We start from the raw sequence: 20,671 nt of genomic DNA on the forward strand, positions 1-20,671 counted from the left end.
CCATGGGATTTGTGCTGCTCTGGGGCTGCAGCAAAGGGTGCCTGTGCCTAACGAGGGCCCTGGGACCGGGGCAGGAGCTTGAATCCTCGATATTTCCAATCATCGCTGCAGGTGAAGGTGTGAATGCAAAGGCTTCTGCACAGCCGTGATACCTACTCGTACAAACCGTGCTTTCCATTTAATACTGTGCTTTGAGACCGTTGTTTTTTTTTTCTGGATGAGGACACAGTCTCCAGATCTCAGTTTTCCAAGTAAAAACATTACGTCCGTATCGTCGTTACAGAGCTGCGCTTCAGCACAGGTGTGTACGGTGCTTGTGCAGCTCCTCAGGTGCACAAACACAGCTCAGACAAGGGATTTCACCCACCGCTCCATCAAACCGCTGTGCTGCTCTGCAGGAAGCCGAGCCGACAGTCCTCGGTGGAGCACAAGAAGCTGCCGAGTTTTTTCCTGAGCACGCACACAGCATCCCTGCTGCAGGACTCCAGATGCTCAGCGACACCTCTGGGTTCCTTTTTCAGCTCAGCCTTTCCCAGCGATTTGCAGGAGGCATTTAGGAAAACAAGCACGTCGGATTGCGCTCGCAGGGCCAGGAGCGGGATCGCTGGGATCTCAGAGGTTTTCATCACATCCCGCTGGTCAGCAAAAGGCCGGTCGTGGACCAAGGCGAAGGGCCTGGCCGGAGGGTGACGAGAGCACTCGGTGGGGAATATCGCGCATCAGCAAGCTGTTGAGGTAAGGAATCAACACACGTAAAAACGGGAATTCGGGATTTGTGTTCACGGCAGCATTTTCAACGCTTTAATTTTATCTTGAGTGATGCAATAAAATACTGGTGACCTGCTGGATGCAGGTGGGGACCCGCAGCACCGGGTGTGCCGAGGCGGCTCCCACCCAACCATAAACCGTATTTCCAAGCTTTTTCCTTCTCTCCGTGGCGAGGCTGCACTTGGGGGGGGGTGGGGGGTGTCCCGGGAGGGGGGTGTCCCCGGTGCTGCGGGGATGCGGGGCCGGGGGCGATGGTGGTGATGGTGGCGGTGGTGGTGGAGGTGGTGGCGGCGGCGGTGGGGGTGCAGCCCGGCCCCGGGCCCTGCGCTGGGCGGGGCGCGGGGCGGGGCCGGGGAAGGGCGGGGCCGGGGCGGGGCCTCTCCCGCCCGCCCGCCGCTGCGGACGGAGGCGGGGGCGGGGGGCGGCCGCTGGAGCGGGGGAAGCGGCCCCCACCGAGGTGTGTAGAACGGGAAGGGGAAGACAAGGAGAGGAAGAGGAGGAGTTTTGCTGTACCTGGCGGGGCGCGTCATTACTCTGGAGTAAAGGCTTTGGGTTATTTATTTATGCGTTTATTAAGGTTTCGTGGCTGGGTGCGAAAAGGTGAGGAATGGGCATTTGGGGGGGTTGGGGGGCGGAAGGGGAGGGACGGACGGACAGACAGGCGTAGGGGTGTCGGTCCGTCCGTCCGCGCCCGCGGTGCCCGCGGGGTCCCGCGGGGCGGGGGGGTCCCCGGGAGGGGGGGGTCCCCGGGAGGGGGGGCCGTGCGGGGCCCAGCCTGGCTCTGCTGGGGGTCGCTCCGGGATCCCGCAGCTCGGTGAGGCTCATCTGGGGGTTCGTGCCCGGAGCTTCGTGGGGCCCGTCAGCCCCGGGCGTTTGGCTCCTTTGGGACCAGATAAGGAAGAAAATACAGCCCGTTTTGTAAAACGCATAAATAAAGCATTTAGCTTAAATAATTTAAGACGGCAGAAAGCACATCAGTTTTTCTGAAGTATCATTTAGGCTGTTGCCCTCTCGCAGCAGGATCGATAATATTTTCTTATTTTTCTGCAGGTGTTTTTTTTCCTCAAGCCGCAGCTCATTTAGCTGAGGCTTAACCCCCCCGCCCTTGTTGGGTTGAGGATTTTTTTTAGCTGAAAAAACAAGGGAAACGTGACGTGCGGCAGTAAATCACATAATCTGACTCCTAAAGACCACTGCCCGGTTGATATCTGGGGAAGCGAGTTCAGATGGTGAGGAGGGGGAAGGATACTCTTCCTAAGCATCACCTGATCGTTATTCCCCCCCCCCCCCGTAAGAAGCACTGGCATCTCCAGTGGAGAATTAAAGTACAAAACCAGTCATTTCCTTGACGTTGCTTTGTTCAAGGTGCCCGTGAGTTTCAGCTACTTCTGTCAGTACAAAATCTTAAGGAAGTGGCTAAATTGGGGGGACTTTTGCAGGTTAAGAGTATATTCATTTTGTCCAGTATTATTCAAATAAATGCCTTGGCAGCTTCTTTTTCTCTTCATCCTACGTGTTCGTTTGCCTCATCTGGAGTTTCTAGGAGGGTTTGTTTTTTTTTTCCCCAGATATGGTTTTTCACTGTTCAAAGTGATAGTTCAGTATTCGTAATTGCATGTTGTGTCGCTTCATCAGCTTATGTGGAGATGGCAGGTGTAATATCAAGAAATTAATTAACGTTCTTAAAACGACCCTTCCTCCACCCTAGGTGATGTAAATTAAAGCATGGGAGTGTTCCAGTGGAGGTGTGGAAGTATTACTGGTTTGGTTTCTTTATAACTGGATAGAAAATAATTAAAGAAATAGTAACTGGCGTTAATGATTGAATCTGATTAAATCAGCTTTGCCAATTTTCTGGATTTTAATAAAATAGAGGAGTGTGACTGAGGGAAGGGGTTGCCACTTTAATGCGGTGTCATGGTTTTAGCTGCGATAGGGTTAATTTTCTTCACTGTAGCTGACATAGTGCTGTGCTTTGGACTTAGTATGAGACTAGTATGGATAACACACTGATGTTTTAGTTGTTGCTAGGTAGAGCTGGTACTAGGCAGGGACTTGCCCGTGCCCTGCCGGGTGCACAAGAAGCCGGGAGGGGAGGGGGCACAGCCAAGAGAGCTGATCCAAACTGGCTGAAGGGATATTCCATATCATATGCTGTCATGCCCAGTATGTTACCTGGGGGGAGGCAGCGATAGCGGCTTGGGGACCAGCAGTGTCGGTCAGTGGGTGGTGAGCAGTTGCATCACTTGTTGTTTGGGTTTTTTCCCTCCTTCTGAGGTTTTACCTCTCTCTCTCATTATTTTCCTTCTCACTATATTATTATTATTTATTATTATTACCGTTTTAATTATTAAACTGTTCTTACCTCAACCCATGAGTTTTCTTACTTTGGCCCTTCCACTCTCCCCCGTCGCCGGGGTGGGCGCAGCGAGCGAGCGGCTGCGTGGTGCTCGGTTCAGCAAGGACCTCGGTGGGGCTCTCCTCTTGGAAGTGCTCTTGAAATCTGCTCCTGAAAGCAAACAGTGGAAGTCCAGGCACTTATCAGGACACGCTGTGAGCAGAGGGGAGACGTGCGTTATTTTTTATGACCTGTAAGCAATAGCTGCTGCTTTTGATTATTTTTAAAATGCTCTGCTGTCATTTTGAAGCATGCAAAATATGCAGAGCATTTGTATGTATTTTTCCTGCAAGAATTAGTTATTAGCATAGGTTGATGTTTAAGCATTTTGTGGTTTTTATTTTTTTTAATCAAAGGAAAAAAAATTGTTTCAATTTTGGAGTAGGTTCAGTGGGCTTTTATCGGAAGCACTCCAGGCTTTAGGTGGGATCCCTTCCCAAGGCGTTGCCTTCAGTGATGCGCAGCCCTGTCTGCCGCAGGTCCCCAGCTGCGTGTGCCTGCTGGGGGTCGCTGCCCCGCGGAGGACCCCGGCACCAGCGAAGGGAGCCGTGAGCTGGGGGTTCGGTTGCTTGTGGACGCCTTTCCCCTCCTCCCTTCCCTCCGATGCCCAGAGAAATGCAGGCTCTGACAGAGCTGTCTGACTATAAGCAGTTTGTGTATTTGAAGTTCGTCGAGCTCAGCTCATCGCAGAAGCGCTGACATCTGAGCAGCCTCATTTGTTTCGTCAGTGAGGCGATGTCTGTACTCCAAAAATAGATTTCCTTATTAAAATACAGCTGGGGAAGGAAGCTTGAGCCATGTGTTGCCTAACAGATACAGGAGAACCCAGGTCCTGCCACAGAGCTGCTCTGAATGTGCAGTCACCAAAAATATCAGTCTGCTTTTTGAATAAGTGTCGGGAGCTGTAAAACCTGGAATGTGGATAAATTCTTAAAATCTGTACTGTGTTTTGGCTGAAATGTTGAGAAATTAACTCAGCTGTTCACTGGTGGCACATGAGCGTTGCTGCAGGTGGGACTTACGGCCGGAGCCGGAGGGGGTGGCGTGTAGACCTGTGCTGTTCTCGGGCTGTCTCTGCTGAGCAGCTCACGATTATATTTCATCCTCACAGGTGAGGAAGCGGAGAGACATGTAGAGTGACCAGTGACTCCAAACCTCAAACAGCAAGGTGGTGGCAAAACTGGGGATAGACACCTGGTGGTGCCGTCCCTCGCCAGGTACGTCCTGGTGGAACACGATGCCGTCTCCTGGAAAAGCATCTTCAATTTTATTCTGATTTTTTTTTTTCCCCAGAAGATTATCTTCAGCACTACTGTGCTGTGCAGCTGGCCTAATGAAAAGGTAAAACGTAATGAAAACAAGTAATGTTGGATCTGCTCCAAAGGAAAAGGACTTGCTCACAGTAAATCGCACAGTTTGCCTGGCGCGAGTGGCTCCTGCTTTCGGAGGCGTTGGTCTTGTCGGCTGCCCTGAGCTCACGTGCTGGGCACTGGAATTGTGCTCTGAGAGAAACGCTTTGGTTTGTAATTTATATGTAGCAAACTAAAAATAAGCCCAAGTTAGCTCGAGTCTTGTGAGCTTGCAGAGAGCTGACGTGCCTTGGGGTGGGCGCTCAGGTGGCATCCTGAGGCCTCTCCCAGCCGGTTTGCCCAGCTTTCTCATTGCCAGTGAGTACCGCCAGTTTCCTCCGGGAACGGGCATCTAGCGTGTATATTGGAAGGCGTTTAAAATACGAAAAATTGAAAATGAAAAATCTATATGAAAATAGATGAGCTACTGAATGCCGTAACTGCCTGGCTTTTGCTTTTTAAATTATTTTGTCGTTTAACATAGATTTCGGTTTTGTTGTTTTTTTTTTTCTTAAATTAGTCTTGAAAAATGGCACCAGCTACTCCAAGAGAAGCAGGAGTGTGGAGGCAAACCAGAGCTCTCTTATTCAAGAACTGTCTTATTAAGTGTAGGACTAAAAAAAGCAGCGTTCAGGTAAGTGGAAGGCTTGTTTACTGCTGCCTTCATGTCCGCAGTTATTCTGCATATAAGTGGCTCCTGAGTTGGAGGCAATGCTCAGTTTTATTGTTTCTGAAGCTTCTAGGTCTGCTCTGAATTTTGGGTTGAAATAGGCTGTTTCAGAAGGTATTCTGTGATCCATTGGTTGAAAGTGTATCCTCATGTGTAGACATTATCCAGAAAATACCCTTGGATTAATGTTGCAATCTTAGTGCACTTTTAAAAACACTTGCACCCACAGCTGAGCAGTACAGTGGGTTAGACCTCTCCAAATGGTTTTTATCTTTTCTAACAGTTTAGCCCTGTGTGTGTAGGTGATGTGTATGATACTTTAACGTGAATTTTTGAGGTGAAGAAGAGACAGTACAATGCTTGGCTAGACTGTTTTATGGTTTGTGTTTTGCTGCTTTCCAAATAGCATAAGTTTGCTGATATTTACAGCATGCAGAATTATCCCTTTGTACTTTAAAATGGCTTCTTAGGCTACTAATACGTGCGATTAAAATCCTGCTTCAGTGCCAGAGAAGGATTTGGCATAAAAATTACTTGCATTGAAGATGCAGGGGGAGCTTTACAGTCAAGTAGTTAAACTCACAGCCCCTCCTTTAAGCTTCATGTATCCAAGATAAACTTGTGGAAATCGTTGTTTCTATGACTGCTCTTTGACGTTTTCATATTTCATATTTCTTTATATTTTTTCTACAGGAGGTCCTTTTCCCACTCTTTTTCTTGTTTTGGCTCATTCTGATGAGCATGATGCACCCACACAGGAGGTACGGCGAGGTCGCCAACACCAACCTCGGCACTCTGGATACCTCCATGCTGGTGAATTTTGTCATCGGATACACGCCGCCAACCCGAATGGCACGAGAAATCATGAAAAAAGTGGCTTTTGATCATTTTGAAGATGGTATTCAGAACCTAAGCATTTTATTTTTCTCAGTACATCTCATGCCGTGGCTTGTGTTTGAAGAGGGAGCTCATTGTTGCTGGTGATAGAAACAAAAGCATTTCTTTTCCATTGCAGATAGAGAACAGACTGCGAAGGCGGGTTTTTTTTTGCTTGGTTGGCAAATGTTCTGGCACTGCCATCTCAAAGTGGTTTGTGTTCTCCTGTTGCAGCCAACAAGTGTTATGTGGCTGCCGGAAGGGTTTTCGGAGGACAACTCCAAATGCAAAGTACAAAAAGCCCCTAATCAGCTCTAGGGCTAATTAGTGACATCCTGGGGCAGATTCAGGAGATGACACTGTCGTGCAGATGTATTATGTCACATTTTCTATGCTGTTGTTACAATCAAAACAACATTTCAATTTTTTTTAAATGACAATTCCCATTAACACACTGTCACCTTTCGAAAGCAATTTTTCTTCTTTTATAAAGTGCTTTGCCTGCACATCTGACATATCTAGTGGGAGCCTATCTCTCCAAAACCGCTCTGATGTATTTTTAGCTTGGTATCTTTCATTCTCTTCCATGTGGTATGCGTGCTTCAAAGGTACCGTGGAGAAACAGCCCAGCCCAAGATCTGCATTTTCCTTAGGTGCCCTCAGCTGCTTTGAGCAAATGGTTCCACTTTCCGCCTTCGCAGCCCATCTTCCTCCTGTCCTCTGCTGAAGTCAGTGGCAAAATGCCATGTTTTCATATATTTAGCCCTCTGCACTGATTTAATCTGCCCTTCTTGAAAAGCACTGGTGCTGGAGAATACTCTTGGGTAGCCGGCAGAGGATTGGGGCGCAGACACTCTTGGAGCAGTGAAAAATGGGAGAAAAAGGGGAGGCCTCAGGGGTAAACTTGAATTACCCACCCTGCTACTGAGTGACGCTCCTGCAGGCTTCTGTTCAGGAAAATACTTCCTTTATTAGGACAAAATTACAACCCTTTATATATCCAAACCCAAATAAATCATTAATTGTTAGCATGGCACTTCTTTAAAGCAGTGTTGCACGGTTTTTCTTCCTGCTGTGCTGGTACCTAGATCAACATGATAATTTCTTCTATCTCACAGGCATCATCACAGAGGAGTACTTAAGCGAAGAGGAGCTGCAAGAAGCTAGTGCTTTTAAACCCTCAAACTTTGTGGGTGTAGTGTTCAACGACGCCATGTCCTACCAGCTGAGGTTTCCCGATTCGGTCGCTATGTCTTCCATTTACATGGAATCGAGAGGTAAATGTGCACACTCTTCTACGCGCTCTGTAAGGGGATAAACTGAAAAAGCAGGCCCCTCTTTCATTTTAGGCCTGATGTTGCATATATTGGGTCTTTTTCCCACCATTTATGAGGGATCGACTCTAGCAGCACCATCTTTACACTGGGGATAGGGCAGCTGTAGCTCTGGCATTTTGCATTTCAAAAAGCCCTGCTTTATTCTGCAGCCAGTTGCTCCAACCTGCGGAAAGGGTGTGAATCGGTAACGTACTGGAGCTCGGGATTTACAGCTCTGCAAGCCTGCATCGATGCCGCTATTATACAGGTAACTCAGAACAAGTAACTTAAGACCAAGGAGATTCAAATCCACGGGCTGCCTTGGCTCTGCGTGTTGTTGCGGTGGTGTCTGTTAATTGTGTAAAATGCCATATCAGAAATTACCTTGAATCCGATGAGCAGGCAGGACATGCCACGTGTGTTTTGCCGTATTTTGTACAGGAGTGTTCTCGCCCAGTTGCATGATGCGGACATTTGTCTCCATCTGTGTCCGAATGAGCCTGAACCATACATCACAGCAGTCATCAAAACGCAAAGGCTGACCCCAAAATGCTCTTTAAGATGCTGTACCAGAAGGGGCTGCAGAATTTGCCTTACTATTTCATTGTCAGTATTCGCCAGCAATGCCCCTTTCGCTGCCTCTCTCCCATCATGCTGCTGGCAGTGAGAGCGAGTCTCATCCTTTTGGGTGCTTGGAATTGCAGAATTGTTCGTTTTGTCTCCCGGTGCTCAGATGTTCTCCGATCCCCGCACTTTTGGACTGGGATTTGGGGACAGTCGGGCTTCGGGGTCTCGGCCCCCCCCGTCTCGGCGGGGATGGAGAGCACGGCGCGGCGCGCTGGCGCGTGGGGGCGGAGCTGGGGTCGCTGCCGCCGCGTGGGATGGGGCTGTAAAATGCGGAGTGATGCAAAAATAACTCTTCCTTCTCTTCCTTCCAGCTGAAGACTAATCAGTCGGTTTGGGAGCAACTTGAGTTGACGAGAGCAATGGTCATGGGAGAGGCTGCGGTGGTGGAAATTGATAATTTTCCTCGTGCGATCATTTTAATTTACCTAGTGATCGCTTTCTCACCGTTTGGGTATTATTTGGCAATTCATATTGTGGCAGAGAAGGAGAGGAAGTTGAAGGAATTCTTAAAAATATTGGGACTTCATGACACTGCCTTTTGGTATGTGAATGTTTGGTATAACCCATTCTTTATAAAGGAATATAAAATATATTTAAAAATATTCTAAAAATAACACTTTCAAGGAAAAGTCCTCTATCCTGTCCTCCAGTTGTTTTAATTGTTTCCAGTCTGATTAACTGCAAACAGCCTGAAAGTAAGATACTCTGTGAAATCGAACATAGAGATAAATGGAGTATCATGAAAATAGGAATATTTTAGTAAGTAAATACCAGAGTTATGCTGTTGCATTTATGCACATAAAGTTACACCAGACTTAAAGGGATTAAGTGTGATGATGTGTGAAATTTTTATGTAGTTTGTTTTTTATTGTTTTTAAATATTTTTGGCTCAGTACCTCCTTTTCTGGAGACTCGGCAGGTAACCTGCAGTCTTTCTTCAGAGTTTACCAGCAGCGTTTCCATGACACATAATTAAATGAATCTCACTCTATAATTTTAACGTGACAGAGCAGCCTAAGCAACAGGTTTTAGTTTGTTTCCTTACCATGATGGAAATTATCCTATGCAATCTAATGGGTTTTTCTTCCAGGTGAGAAGACGTGCTAATTTGAAATCATTGTTAGTTGCAGAGATAAAACCGGGTTTAGCTTTGCCCTTCGCTGCAGCGGCCGACAGCATTTTAGTATCGTTGCCTGCTGCGCTGTAGCAGCCAGCTGGGCTTCTCTGGGTTGGGTTTTTTGTGGTTTTTTTTATTTTTTTTTTTTTCCCTGGTTGCTTTTGTTTTATTTCTGCACCCAGGCTCTTTTCTGGCAGTCAGTTCTCTTTGCCTGCGGTACGCCCTTGGTGGCACATCTTAGTTTCGTCCTTCCCGCACGGTGTTGGGCTGCTGTCCCCCGTCGCGCATCAGCATTGAGCATCTCTGCTCTGGAGAAGATCGTTTTGCTTTTCCCAGTGCGAAATGGGAGTGATCTGCAAAGGTGCGCTGGTAACGCGGCCTCGATCGGCCGCTGGGTATGACTCAGAGACTTGCTTCTGAGGAAGATGGGTCATTTTTTACTACCTGTACAGAACCTGCCCTTGTTCCTGAGGTCAGAGTTGCTCACAGACTTGAAGCTCTGTTCTTAAAAGAAAAGGATTTTATTACCCTGCCCAGCTACTGGAATGGCTAGTGTATTAAATTTTAAATAGAATTTCTTTAATTATTAAAACCTACTACTCAGTTACCCTCTTTTGGTCGTTCCAGGGAATTAATTATGCAACTTTTAAAAAAAAAAAAAAAGACGAGTCATCTAATTGTGTATCGTTTGATGCCGTGGGTATCGATGTGTGTGCTCTAATGCTGAGAACAATTACAGGGATGTTCACAAGAGCTCTTTTCATCTGGGGGCTCTTGTTTTGTTGCAGGCTTGTCCTTTGGTGCAGCTGTCTGGAGTATTAAAGAATGGTAGTTTTAGCTATTTCTGTGTGTGAATAGTTCAGGCTGGGAATTCATTGACTTGTTTCTTTTCTTTTTTTCCCTTTTCTTTTGTTTCTAGGCTTTCTTGGGTGCTGCTCTACATGAGCCTGATTTTTGTCATGTCCATTCTTATGGCAGTGATTGCGACGGCCTCCTCCCTCTTTCCCCAGAGCAGTGCCTTTGTGATATTTCTTCTTTTTTTCCTGTATGGAATCTCTTCAGTAAGTATTCCTGGGCTTGTTGAAGGTGGGCATTCCATCCCTGTGGGTTTTTTTCCCTTCCCATCCGATCTTGTCCTCTCTACTAAAGCATTTGGAGCTAATGTAGCTTCTATAGGACCAAAAGGCGGTGGGTGTCTTACCTGGCCCCAGCCCCTTCCCTGGGTCCCCTCTGGTTTGGGGTGTTGTACAGGTCTCGACCACCACCATGAGAGATAGCTTTCCTTACTGAAATATCTCAGTTTATAATCATCTGTCTTTGAACTGAAAACACTGTCTGTATAGCACCGTTTTGAAGTCCAAAACCATGCCCTCTTCTAAACACTTGCTATTACTATGTAGTGTAATGTTAATCCCCTAATTAAAGGTCAGAGAATTAATTTATGCAGCAAATCGCTTGTCTGAGGTCACAAGCAACCAATGCAGAGATAGCTATTTACTGTCTATCATTTCCAGGTGTACTGACCAGGGTGTAAATGCACGCTCGGCCATACGGCTCCTTAGTTTTCTTTTATAATGTTTTTCTGTGCTCTGTCCCCTGGCACCTCTGGGAAATCTGTCCTTCCCGATGGTCTGTTTGTCAGGGAAGTGCGGGATTTGGGTGAAGGCTGTAGAGACTATACCAGGAAAATGATATGCCTGTCAGAGGCAAAATGAAGCAGCTGTCTTTTTGCTTCAGTTTTTCTATACCCTGTATTATTTTTTTAATATAGTACCTTCTTGTATTTTTTTTAATCTGTCCTTAGGTTTTCTTTGCACTTATGCTGACACCTCTATTTAAAAAGTCAAAGCACGTGGGTATAGTGGAGTTCTTGGCGACGCTGGCTTTTGGTTTTCTGGGCCTTAATATTGTCCTGCTGGAAGATTTCCCCAAGTCTTTCGTGTGGATTCTCAGCCCCTTATGTCAGTGCAGCTTCTTGATTGGGATCGCGCAGGTGAGTAACCTTCTCCTCCTCCTGTTGCAACCTCATCGTGCTCGTTTGTCTGGCATCATTTTCAAATAGGTAGTGATGTAGATATTCTTAAATTTTTTTTTTTTTTCATAAACTGATGATAGTGGGGAAAAGTGCCTGTTTTAATGGCTTCCCATGGTAATTTAATATCAAGTAAAATACAGTGCACCATCAAGCAACTGTTATTCTTTGTGTTTCTTGCTGTGATCTGCCATGTTTTCTTTTTTTTTAAATTTTTTTTTATTCTGTTGCTGAGTTTTGCGCTGTGCTGCCGTGTCTTTCCAGGCTGGTACAGCGCCAGTGTGTAACATCTCCATTTGTCTGTGTTTGTTGGCAGGTCATGCATCTAGAAGATTATGAAGATGGTGCAACATTTTCAAATCTCAATCAGGGTCCTTACCCACTCTTTATCTCTCTTATTTTATTGGTGCTGGATAGCATATTTTATCTGCTTGTAGCTGTCTACCTTGATCAGGTTATCCCAGGTATGTTCATGAGAAAAACTGAACTGAACTGTGCTAGCATCACCAATTCCTCAAGTCCTGAGGACGTTGATGTGGCTGGTGGCATTTCCGACGGTTTCAGCTGTGGAGAAAGGAGGTTCTGCCGTTTACAAATACATTTTACGCTGTGACTCGGAATACTTTTAGATGAAATAATTTCCATTCTGTTAAAGCTGGGAGATGTGAGGAGGGTTGCTGGCATGTTTAGAATTGATGGCCTTTACCTTCCAGCTTAACTTCGTTTCCCTCTTTCCAAAGGAAGAGCTTCCTGAATGGGTTAACTTGTGCCTCAGCCTTTGCAATTTGCTCTTACAGGTTGAAAATTGAAGACTAGCCTGTTCCAGGTCCTTCCTTGCGACGGCAGTAGTTTAACACGAAAGGCAGAATAAAGTTGTTCATCTTGCGACTAATGCCTGGTTAAGCCCTTCAGCTCCCTTTGCCTCTGTCTCTCTGGCTTTATATTGCCTGTGTTTAAGTCACTGTTCTTTCAGCACTGGGGGTCTCTCGCGCGTAGAAAGAGATTTGCACATATATTTGAATACTTATCAAAACTGCTAGCAGGTTCCTGTTTTGCTGCGAACCGTGGCTTAAATGCAGATAATGTAAACTTGGATGATGAAATCCCTCCAGAATGGAGGTGTGAGCTGGCTCCTAAACTTTTAGCAGGATAGCTTATGGCTTTTTATAGCTAACACCCAAAAGTTGAGGAATATTTGCAGTTACTGTTAAAGAAATTGTCTTTTTTCCTCTTTACTATCCAGGGGAGTTTGGACTGCGCCGCACGCCGTTTTTCTTTATGAAGCCGTCGTTTTGGTCAAAGCACAGAAAAAATTACAAGGAGTTGTACGAGAGCAGCATCAACGGCAGTTTCAGCTTCAGCGAGATAGTTGAACCCGTGCCTTCCGAATTTCAGGGGAAAGAAGCCATCAGGTACGATTCCCACATGCCCTGTCCCACATGCGGTTTAGCAAACCTGAGTCCCTGACGTTTAGTGTGTAATTTGAAAATCAATCTCGTTTCTCCAATCTTTGGATTCAAATAGCATATGGTATGCATTGCAGAGAGCCCCCCCACACACAGGCGGCACGGCTAGTTTCCATTTTCAGTGAAGCCCCGTCATCAGCGATGTGGATGCTCTCCAAGGATAAGTCGCTGGGCTTGAAGAAAGGGTTTGTTTGTGGATTGTATTCCTTCAGTTGGAGTCCTCTCAAAACTGGACAGTTTTCCATTCCCTCAGTTTCGCTGAGGCCGTGAGAGGCGTAAGCGGTTGCAGATGTTGAAACGCCTACTCTCTGGGAGGGTTTAGTTTCTGGTAACACGCGTTTGAGGAGAAAAAAAATGAATTCTAGGTTTGTGTGAAGGCTGTTGTGTTCTCCCTAGACCAGAGAACTTTGTGGTGGTTTTACCCGGCTGCCGTATCTAAGAGGGTGAAAAAAACCCTGAAAAGTAGAAGTCCATGCTCTCATCTTTCACCTTGCATTTTGTCACCTGTCGTCTTGCATCAGGACTGTCATGTATTTTTAGTGTGTCTCAGAAGTTATTTTCAGTACCTTCCTTTTAACCCTTGTTTCCATCATTTTCCAATGTCATCACCAGGTGTGAGTTGAGGAACTCTGTGTCTTCACTCCTTCTGGTTGGCTCCACCAGTCTCAAATAAATATTTGAGCTTAATGACCAGAATGAGTCTTGTGTTGTCCACAATATCCATGTCTCTTTGGGCATCTGCCATAGGTTGAAGGCTCCAGTTTTAATCCTGATGTTCACATGAGAACACTGTGGCAGTTTTTGCATCATTCATCCACACTGGACTCTTTCCATAGCATCCCTTGACCAGCTCTCCAGGGTTTTGCAGTATCTTGTCATCTTTACATATACAGGTTTTGCTTTCGTTCATACCCGGTTTTCCTCTCCACTATTCACACCTGTAACCCACTCCCCATCCCCATTTTCAGGGTGGCCAGGCTTCCAAAACCCACCCTTCACGTGGTGCCTTCAGATAAACTGGTTGTTTTTTTGATTTTGAAAAACAGTGGGGCTGGAAGGAAGGTTTTTCCCTTTCTTGGAGAGAAAGATACCTGCTTTCATAAGCCTAACTTTGATCAAGAGCTGTCAGTAATCACATCTTTGGAGTCTGGTGGACTAATACCTATTTTCCATACCCTGTCTGTTGAGCCTTCTGTTGTATTGTGAAATCGTTGGGGAGTTGCTGCGCCCTTTTCTAGCCTGGGAAACTTCTAGTGCATCGTTCTACCATGTGAAAGAAACACAGATTTGAAATAATTCAGCCTGTCATCATAGGAAATACCTTCGAAGGTGATGAGAAAAAGCTTTCTGATACCAGGGTGGAGGAGGACTAAGTTCTGCGATAAGATGCCCCGTCTCTTGACGTGCCTCTATGGGTCTTTAACGTGTCTAGTGCCACTTTGGCATGGCTGTCTTGTTGTGACTGTGCCAAGTATTGATCGTTTAAAATGACGCATGAAGATCCTAAAATAGTTTATAAAATGACATGTCTTCTTTCAGAATCAGCTGTGTTCAGAAAACATTCAGGAAAAAGGGGGAAACTGTGGAGGCTCTCAGAAGTAAGAACATTTTAGCTTTTTAGCTGCTTGCCAGATGTGGAGGAGCAATAGCTGAATTGTTGAGTGGTCTTTTGTGTTTCAGTTCGGGCTTTTTGGTTTCCTTTAGCGGGGTGGGATGTTGGAGCGTGAATGCCAGATGTGCCTGTGTGTGTCTTCTCTCACCGCTTTGGCAGTAATCTTGTTTAAAATGGCATCCCAAAAAGAAGAGCCCTTCCGACACTAAAGAAAGCCTGCTGACATCATCCCTGTTATTCCTCCTCTGCCTGTGTCGTTAGTGGTGTGATTTTTCCGTGCCCCATCTCCCTGATGTTTTCATCTCATTTCCCCACGTGGCGTTTAAACGCGGCCGCCCCGCAGCCAGCGCGGGGACTGTCCCAGCCCCAGCGGTCCCGTGCCGTGGTGGGCTGTGGAGGAAAGGCGGCCCTTCGAACAGAGAGTAAATGCATACCCCATATGACAGTATTTGAATTTACCTCTGCGGTAGGAGCCAGCTCCAGGTGCCACGAGCACATCGCTAACGTCTCCTCTTTCTCTTGCACCTGCCTCGGGGACCAGATTTATCCTTCGACATCTATGAAGGTCAGATCACAGCTCTGCTCGGGCACAGCGGGACCGGGAAGACGACGCTGATGAACATCCTTTGTGGGCTGTGTCCACCCACGGACGGTGAGCTTCTCCGGTGTTAGGAGGTTTTGAGTACCCTGGTTTTGAAAACCCAAGCTGTTAACCTGAAATAACCATAGAGGTTGCACCAATTTTTTGTCTGGGTAATGTCTGGAAGAGTCGACTTTAGATTCATGTTCCTGTTATCCTGCTTTCCAGCTGAAAAAAAAAACCCAAACCAAAACGAAACCCCTTGGTTGATTGCTTCTGGCTTTTCTTTTTTTTTTTTTTTTTAGGGTTCGTCTCTGTCTATGGGCACAAAGTCTCTGAAATCGATGAAATGCTTGAAGTGCGACAAATAGCAGGTGTGTGCCCCCAGTCCGACATACACTTTGATATATTAACTGTGGAGGAGAATCTCTCCATATTTGCTGCAATTAAAGGAATCCCGCAGAATGATTTGATACAAGAGGTAAGTCAGCTGGGCACAGATGTTGTCTTGTATGTTCATTTTCAACCTGCAGGGCAAGATAGCTTTACATTGTACAGACATTTCCTTAAGGCCAGTTTGCAGGGGAATATTACTTTACAGTGTAACAGACAAGGGGGCAAAGTAGAGACAGATGTTTTTACGTAGATGATCTGCTAAATTTTCCTAGGAAACTAAAATGTCCATGAAACACTTCAAACCCTAGCAATTGTGTTCAAGCATAGACACCTTTTAACTTCTTCAGGTTTGCTGGAGCTTAAGGCCCTGCTGTGGACGTACAGGTTTGTTAGCAGGGCGCGCAGCTCAGAAACCGAATACACTGTGAATTAGCGTCAGTGAATTGGAATGTTAACTGTTAATTATCTGGTTTAGAAAAAAAATACAGCGCTTTTAACAATAAATGTGTTTCTTTTGTTTTAAAGGTGCAGAAGGTGTTGCTGGATTTGGATATGCAGCCTATCAGAGACAACCAAGCTAAAAAATTAAGCGGGGGGCAGAAAAGGCGGCTGTCGGTGGGAGTTGCTGTTCTTGGGAACCCAAAGGTGAGTGTGATGGAGGCGTTCCCAGCTTCGTGTCACTAATACACCTACGGGCTGATGTCTCCTGTCAAAACCAACTAATGCATATGATATGTAAGATGCAGAAATTAGTGCTATGAGCAACCGTCACTTTTTCTGCCCCTCGTTTGTAGTTTAAACAATTAAAATTGCTTCAATAGCTCAACTTCTGTACTTGAGGATGTTAATGGCGTAGGTAATAGCAGTAGCTCTGGATTTGATTTCTTTGAAATAAACAGCGTGACAAGTTTTATGTAGTTTCTGGCGGGTAACATTTAGCCCCCAACAGTGACACTGTTGGAGACTTCCCTTGCAAAGCCATCCAGGCACTGGGAGCAGGGATGGAGCCAGAGAGCTCCTTTGTGCTACAGATCTATTATTTCTAGCCTATAAGAATGGGAACTGCTTTTAGATCTGTATTTAAAAGTGATGCATGTGACAGTTCACTGGGATTTTAAAAGCATGTGTGCATATTTAACCATCCCTTAATAGAAGGAGTGAATCCATAGCTAAACGTAATTATGTTAGAAATGGAATAAATCAGACAATAACTTACTATATGATTTTTCCATTTGTCACAACAGGAGATGAATTTTTTTCAAAGCATAGTGAAGACAGCTGCCTTGCTTACTCTAGGCTGTTTCCTATATGTTCTAGAGGACTAACTAGCAGGCTTCAAAAAAAAAGCCCCGTATCCGTTGCTTAGGCGGGATTTCCTGAGGTCAGTACCTTGCACGTGGGTATGGCTTTGCAAACGCTTCTTGGTTTTGCACAAAGGTTTTACTGCTGGATGAGCCGACTGCGGGGATGGATCCGTGTTCGCGGCACATCGTCTGGAACCTCCTGAAAAACAGAAAAGCGAATCGTGTGACCGTTTTCAGTACCCACTTCATGGACGAGGCAGATATCCTCGCTGGTGAGTCCTGCCGCAGCCCCCTGGGAACCCGGTCCCCGAGTGACAGTCATCTATCAGAGTGATGCTTCTCTAACCATGGTTATGCCTTTATTTGACATATATAGCTGCTTTTTGGAGTAAATTGGCAGTCCTCTGCTATTTTTTTCTGTGTTTGCTTGTTTGTTTCTAGATCGTAAAGCTGTGATTTCCCAAGGGATGTTAAAATGTCTTGGATCTTCTCTCTTTCTCAAAAGCAAATGGGGAATTGGCTACCGCTTGAGGTATTCTTTTTGTGTGATACCTGTTACGTGACACCATGTATCTTTTTTTTTTTATTGTTTTCTGTTGAAATCTGTATGGCAGCAAAAAAAGATCCTTTTATCATCTTCATACTGAACGTTTGGTGCTCTGCTGCCTGCCAGTTCTGATGCAGGCGTAAGGAGAAAAGCAAGCTTTAAAAACCCAATTTCTTGTGCATTTTCATAGCATGCACATCGACGCCTATTGCAACACGGAAGCTACAACCTCGCTGATAAGACAGCACGTACCTGCAGCCAGCCTGATCCAAGAGAACGACGAGCAGCTCGTGTACACCCTGCCGCTCAAGGACATGGACAAGTTCACAGGTAACGGTGGTTTTGTTGCGCTGCAGGGTTGAATGGCTGCAGAAGAGGAATCCATCGAGTGCAGCTGTAGCCTGCAGTTCTTGTTACTGCTGCATTTATGTGTTTTGATACATACTCATTTTTTGGCTAATACTCAGTCAGTGAGGTCTTTCTCACGTGAGTGAGGACCGCGTGGCCTCCTCCGAGGGGGTGTGGTATGTTATGGGGGATGTGGGTACCCGACGGCAAGTGCTGGGGAGACACCTTTAGCAGAAGGGTGAAGAGACCCTTTTGTCCAAGAATCCCCTTGTCCTGAAGAAGCATCATCTTATTGCAGAGAGTTTTAGTGAGCAGGGCTGGCCTCCAGTGGGAAGCCAGAAATCCCCAAGGCCTACAGTAATCAAACCCTCTTGTTGCGAGCCGCAAAGGGCATTGTGTCACAGCCCTAAAATTCACTGGTGCGAGGGAGCGTGGAACAGATGTGTTGGTTTCACTAGATGGCAGCAATTATCTGATCAGTCCGACACGGGACTCCTTGTTCATCTCCCGGGAGAAAATGGAAGAAACAGTGTGTCTTTTGCGCTACGTGGAAAGCTAAGGGAGAATCAATACTGATGTGAATGCGCTCATATTTCATAAATGCTTTTGTACCCGTTGCATTTAAGCAGTTAATAATTTATTAGCTTTACCTTTAGCAGCCGCTGCATGTACTTTTGAAAAACAGGCATCTTTATGCAAGATTGAATCAATGCCCCTGAACTGTTCTAAGGCAAAGCTGCGGTTAGGAATATGCCTCAGCCACTGGGGCAGAAGAAATCATGGAGATCTCACGAGCACCGCTCGGTATCTGACTGCTCTTCCCATTTTAGACATCTGCATTTCCCTTCAATGTGACCTTGACTCTGAAGCTCCTCATTTTGTCAAGTCCTTCACTTCATAGGACTGGCAAGAGCCCAATAGTGCTTTTTTATCCCAAGGTGCTAATAAGTGCTCTCACTCCGAACATCATTTTGGTCTTCAAGCTATTCATGCCATCCAGATTCTCCTGCCCATTGAAGCTGGCTTTACAGATCTGGGTATTTAGATATACATTAAAAATTACTCAGTGGTTTTATTTGTAAAATCTCTTCGTGCCTGGGCAGGGATCTAGGTAGGATGAGCTGTCCTGCAGTCCCCGTGCGTGGTTTCCAGGAGAGGGGAGCTCGCAGCCAGCCAGGAGCCAGCTCTGAGCCCAGGAGCTTTCGAATGCTGAGGTGGTTTTCGTAAACACTACAGCTTTGGGAAGACAGGCCACATTTCCCATACCTGACCACAGAGGTGGCAGTTCTGTGCTAAAAGGAGCTTATCTCAACCTGGATTCTCAAGCCATAACCCATGTCTTTGTAATTAAGCAACCTTATTTACACGTTACCTGCTGTTTAGAGTACCGTGCAGAAGGCTTTAGGGATGCCTCTGATGGGCTTGAAGACCTCTTGGGAAGTCAATGTAATCCTGTTTCAGAGCAACCAGTATGTTTCACTTCTGTCTCTAGGCTTGTTTTCTGACCTCGACACTCATTCCCATTTGGGCGTTATCACCTATGGCGTTTCCATGACGACACTGGAGGATGTCTATTTGAAGCTGGAAGTTGAGGCAGAGATAGATCAAGCAGGTGGGATGGACCGCGGCTGTTTTCCTGTTTTCCCTCATATTTGATTTAGTCTTAAGTAGTGTAGAATTGTCCGTGCCATGTCACTGCCAGAAGGAGTTTTGCTATGGAGGTAAGAATAAAAAATCCTGTTGCGGAGTGCTACACCCCGCAGTATGGGGCTCCTTCAGTCTCACGGCACTCCAGGCTTTTGAAATATTTAACGTGAAAAGCACGCAAAAGCAGCGAGTTGGGTGGGGGGTGATTCTAGGAGGATCCAGGGGAAAAGCTTTTTACTGGCTGTCTCTGCAGTAATTAATGTTTCATCCAGTGTACTTACATCAAACTTCTTTGCTTTACAGTTGCACATTTTATGGCTGTTTTTTTAAAATGTACTTTATTTTCCTAATGGAGCTGGCTGTCAATAAATTGTAAATGCAACATATAAAATTTATTTCCAGCCTTCTCTGTGAACAGTAATATTAGTAGCCTGCACTTAAGGCAGAAATAGCTGAACTTGTCTTTCATCCCATCCTTTAAATTAACTTCCAATTCAAATGAAAGGTTGGGACCACTTAATATTACTCCAGAGTTAATCAGTTCTTCTGATGTCAACTTTGAATCATTTAAGCTATCTTAATCTTTCTAGAGCTTTTTTTCGTGATACAGACCAGTAAACTATCCTGCTCTGCAAAGCTTTTGTGTGGCTGTAAGAAGGTTTAACAGCTGAATATGCTGGTACTGAATAATACGGGTGCATACATAGGCTAATGGTATGAAATTGGGGCAAGTCGCACCTTTTGAGTAGCAGAAATTTGTATCATCTGCTGTGTGGGTGATTCAGGGCTTTGGGGTAAATTGGTGTCGTTGAGCTTGGGGTTAATTTGAGAAATGGCAATGACATGAGATGGCTTCTCCAATAGCAAGGGGAAGGAACTGATGGCCACCCAGCTTTCTCCAGCCCTACCATTTCAAACCACATAGCTTTGACAGAGCATCAAATTTGTAGTGTTTTACTCTATTCTTCTTCAGATTATAGCGTGTTCAGTTCCCAGCAAGTACAGGACGAAATGGATACAAAATCCCTTGACGATATGGAGCAGAGCCTCCTGATGCTCTCGGAGACGAAGGCGCCGGCAATGAGCAATACAGCCCTCTGGAAGAAGCAGGTTTCCACCATAGCAAAAGTCCACTTCCTTAGTCTCAAGCGGGAAAATAAATGCGTGAGAGTTATGTAAGTATTGGGGCTTCCTCCCTTGTATACTGAGTTCTCAAAACCTGTTTGAATGATACCAGAGAAACGGCAGGATGTGAGTCATTTTTTTCCCCATAGTTACATTTCAACAATAACGAGTATTACTGTTGAATACATGCTTTTTGGGGAGCAAGGGAGACACTGTTTTAATAACATGCACATGAACTGGGTTGGCTTTTGCTGAATTTTAATAAAACTGAAACTTTTATTTCTTTCAGGTTGTTGCTTTTTCTGATTTTTCTTGTAGTTCAGATTTTATTGTTTTTCATCCACCACATAATCAAAAATTCTGTAGCTGCAATCAGACTTTCCCCAGATTTGTACTTGCTGAAGCCCGGAGAGGACTCTCACAAGTACAGGAGTCGTCTCCTGCTGCAGAACTCCACAGGTAGGAGAGCAGCGCTCCGCAGGGGTAGCTCCTG

At 45.7% G+C, this 20,671-nt stretch overlaps 1 protein-coding gene across 3 annotated transcripts in view; it reads left to right on the forward strand.

Annotated features, from left to right (window-relative positions):
• Positions 1 to 1,252: 1,252 nt before the first annotated feature.
• ABCA5 (ATP binding cassette subfamily A member 5) overlaps positions 1,253 to 20,671 on the forward strand; it is a 33,929-nt gene continuing 14,510 nt past the window's right edge. For 2 of the 3 annotated variants that reach the window (XM_075111172.1, XM_075111174.1), the window contains exons 1-21: positions 1,253 to 1,368; positions 4,278 to 4,383; positions 5,036 to 5,149; positions 5,879 to 6,083; positions 7,180 to 7,338; positions 7,548 to 7,645; positions 8,316 to 8,545; positions 10,041 to 10,182; positions 10,926 to 11,114; positions 11,470 to 11,617; positions 12,397 to 12,565; positions 14,159 to 14,217; positions 14,773 to 14,883; positions 15,117 to 15,292; positions 15,733 to 15,852; positions 16,645 to 16,783; positions 16,953 to 17,043; positions 17,249 to 17,388; positions 18,899 to 19,018; positions 20,027 to 20,228; positions 20,468 to 20,637. In XM_075111172.1, the coding sequence (XP_074967273.1) occupies positions 5,045 to 5,149; positions 5,879 to 6,083; positions 7,180 to 7,338; positions 7,548 to 7,645; positions 8,316 to 8,545; positions 10,041 to 10,182; positions 10,926 to 11,114; positions 11,470 to 11,617; positions 12,397 to 12,565; positions 14,159 to 14,217; positions 14,773 to 14,883; positions 15,117 to 15,292; positions 15,733 to 15,852; positions 16,645 to 16,783; positions 16,953 to 17,043; positions 17,249 to 17,388; positions 18,899 to 19,018; positions 20,027 to 20,228; positions 20,468 to 20,637 (2,773 nt within the window). In that variant the 5' untranslated portion in view covers positions 1,253 to 1,368; positions 4,278 to 4,383; positions 5,036 to 5,044. Of the gene's footprint in view, positions 1,369 to 4,277; positions 4,384 to 4,459; positions 4,508 to 5,035; positions 5,150 to 5,878; positions 6,084 to 7,179; positions 7,339 to 7,547; positions 7,646 to 8,315; positions 8,546 to 10,040; positions 10,183 to 10,925; positions 11,115 to 11,469; positions 11,618 to 12,396; positions 12,566 to 14,158; positions 14,218 to 14,772; positions 14,884 to 15,116; positions 15,293 to 15,732; positions 15,853 to 16,644; positions 16,784 to 16,952; positions 17,044 to 17,248; positions 17,389 to 18,898; positions 19,019 to 20,026; positions 20,229 to 20,467; positions 20,638 to 20,671 lie in introns of all 3 variants that reach the window. The other variant, XM_075111173.1, reaches the window with a different exon arrangement.

Source organism: Phalacrocorax aristotelis, chromosome 16 (assembly GCF_949628215.1).
Source record: "Phalacrocorax aristotelis chromosome 16, bGulAri2.1, whole genome shotgun sequence".
NCBI lineage: Eukaryota > Metazoa > Chordata > Aves > Suliformes > Phalacrocoracidae > Phalacrocorax > Phalacrocorax aristotelis.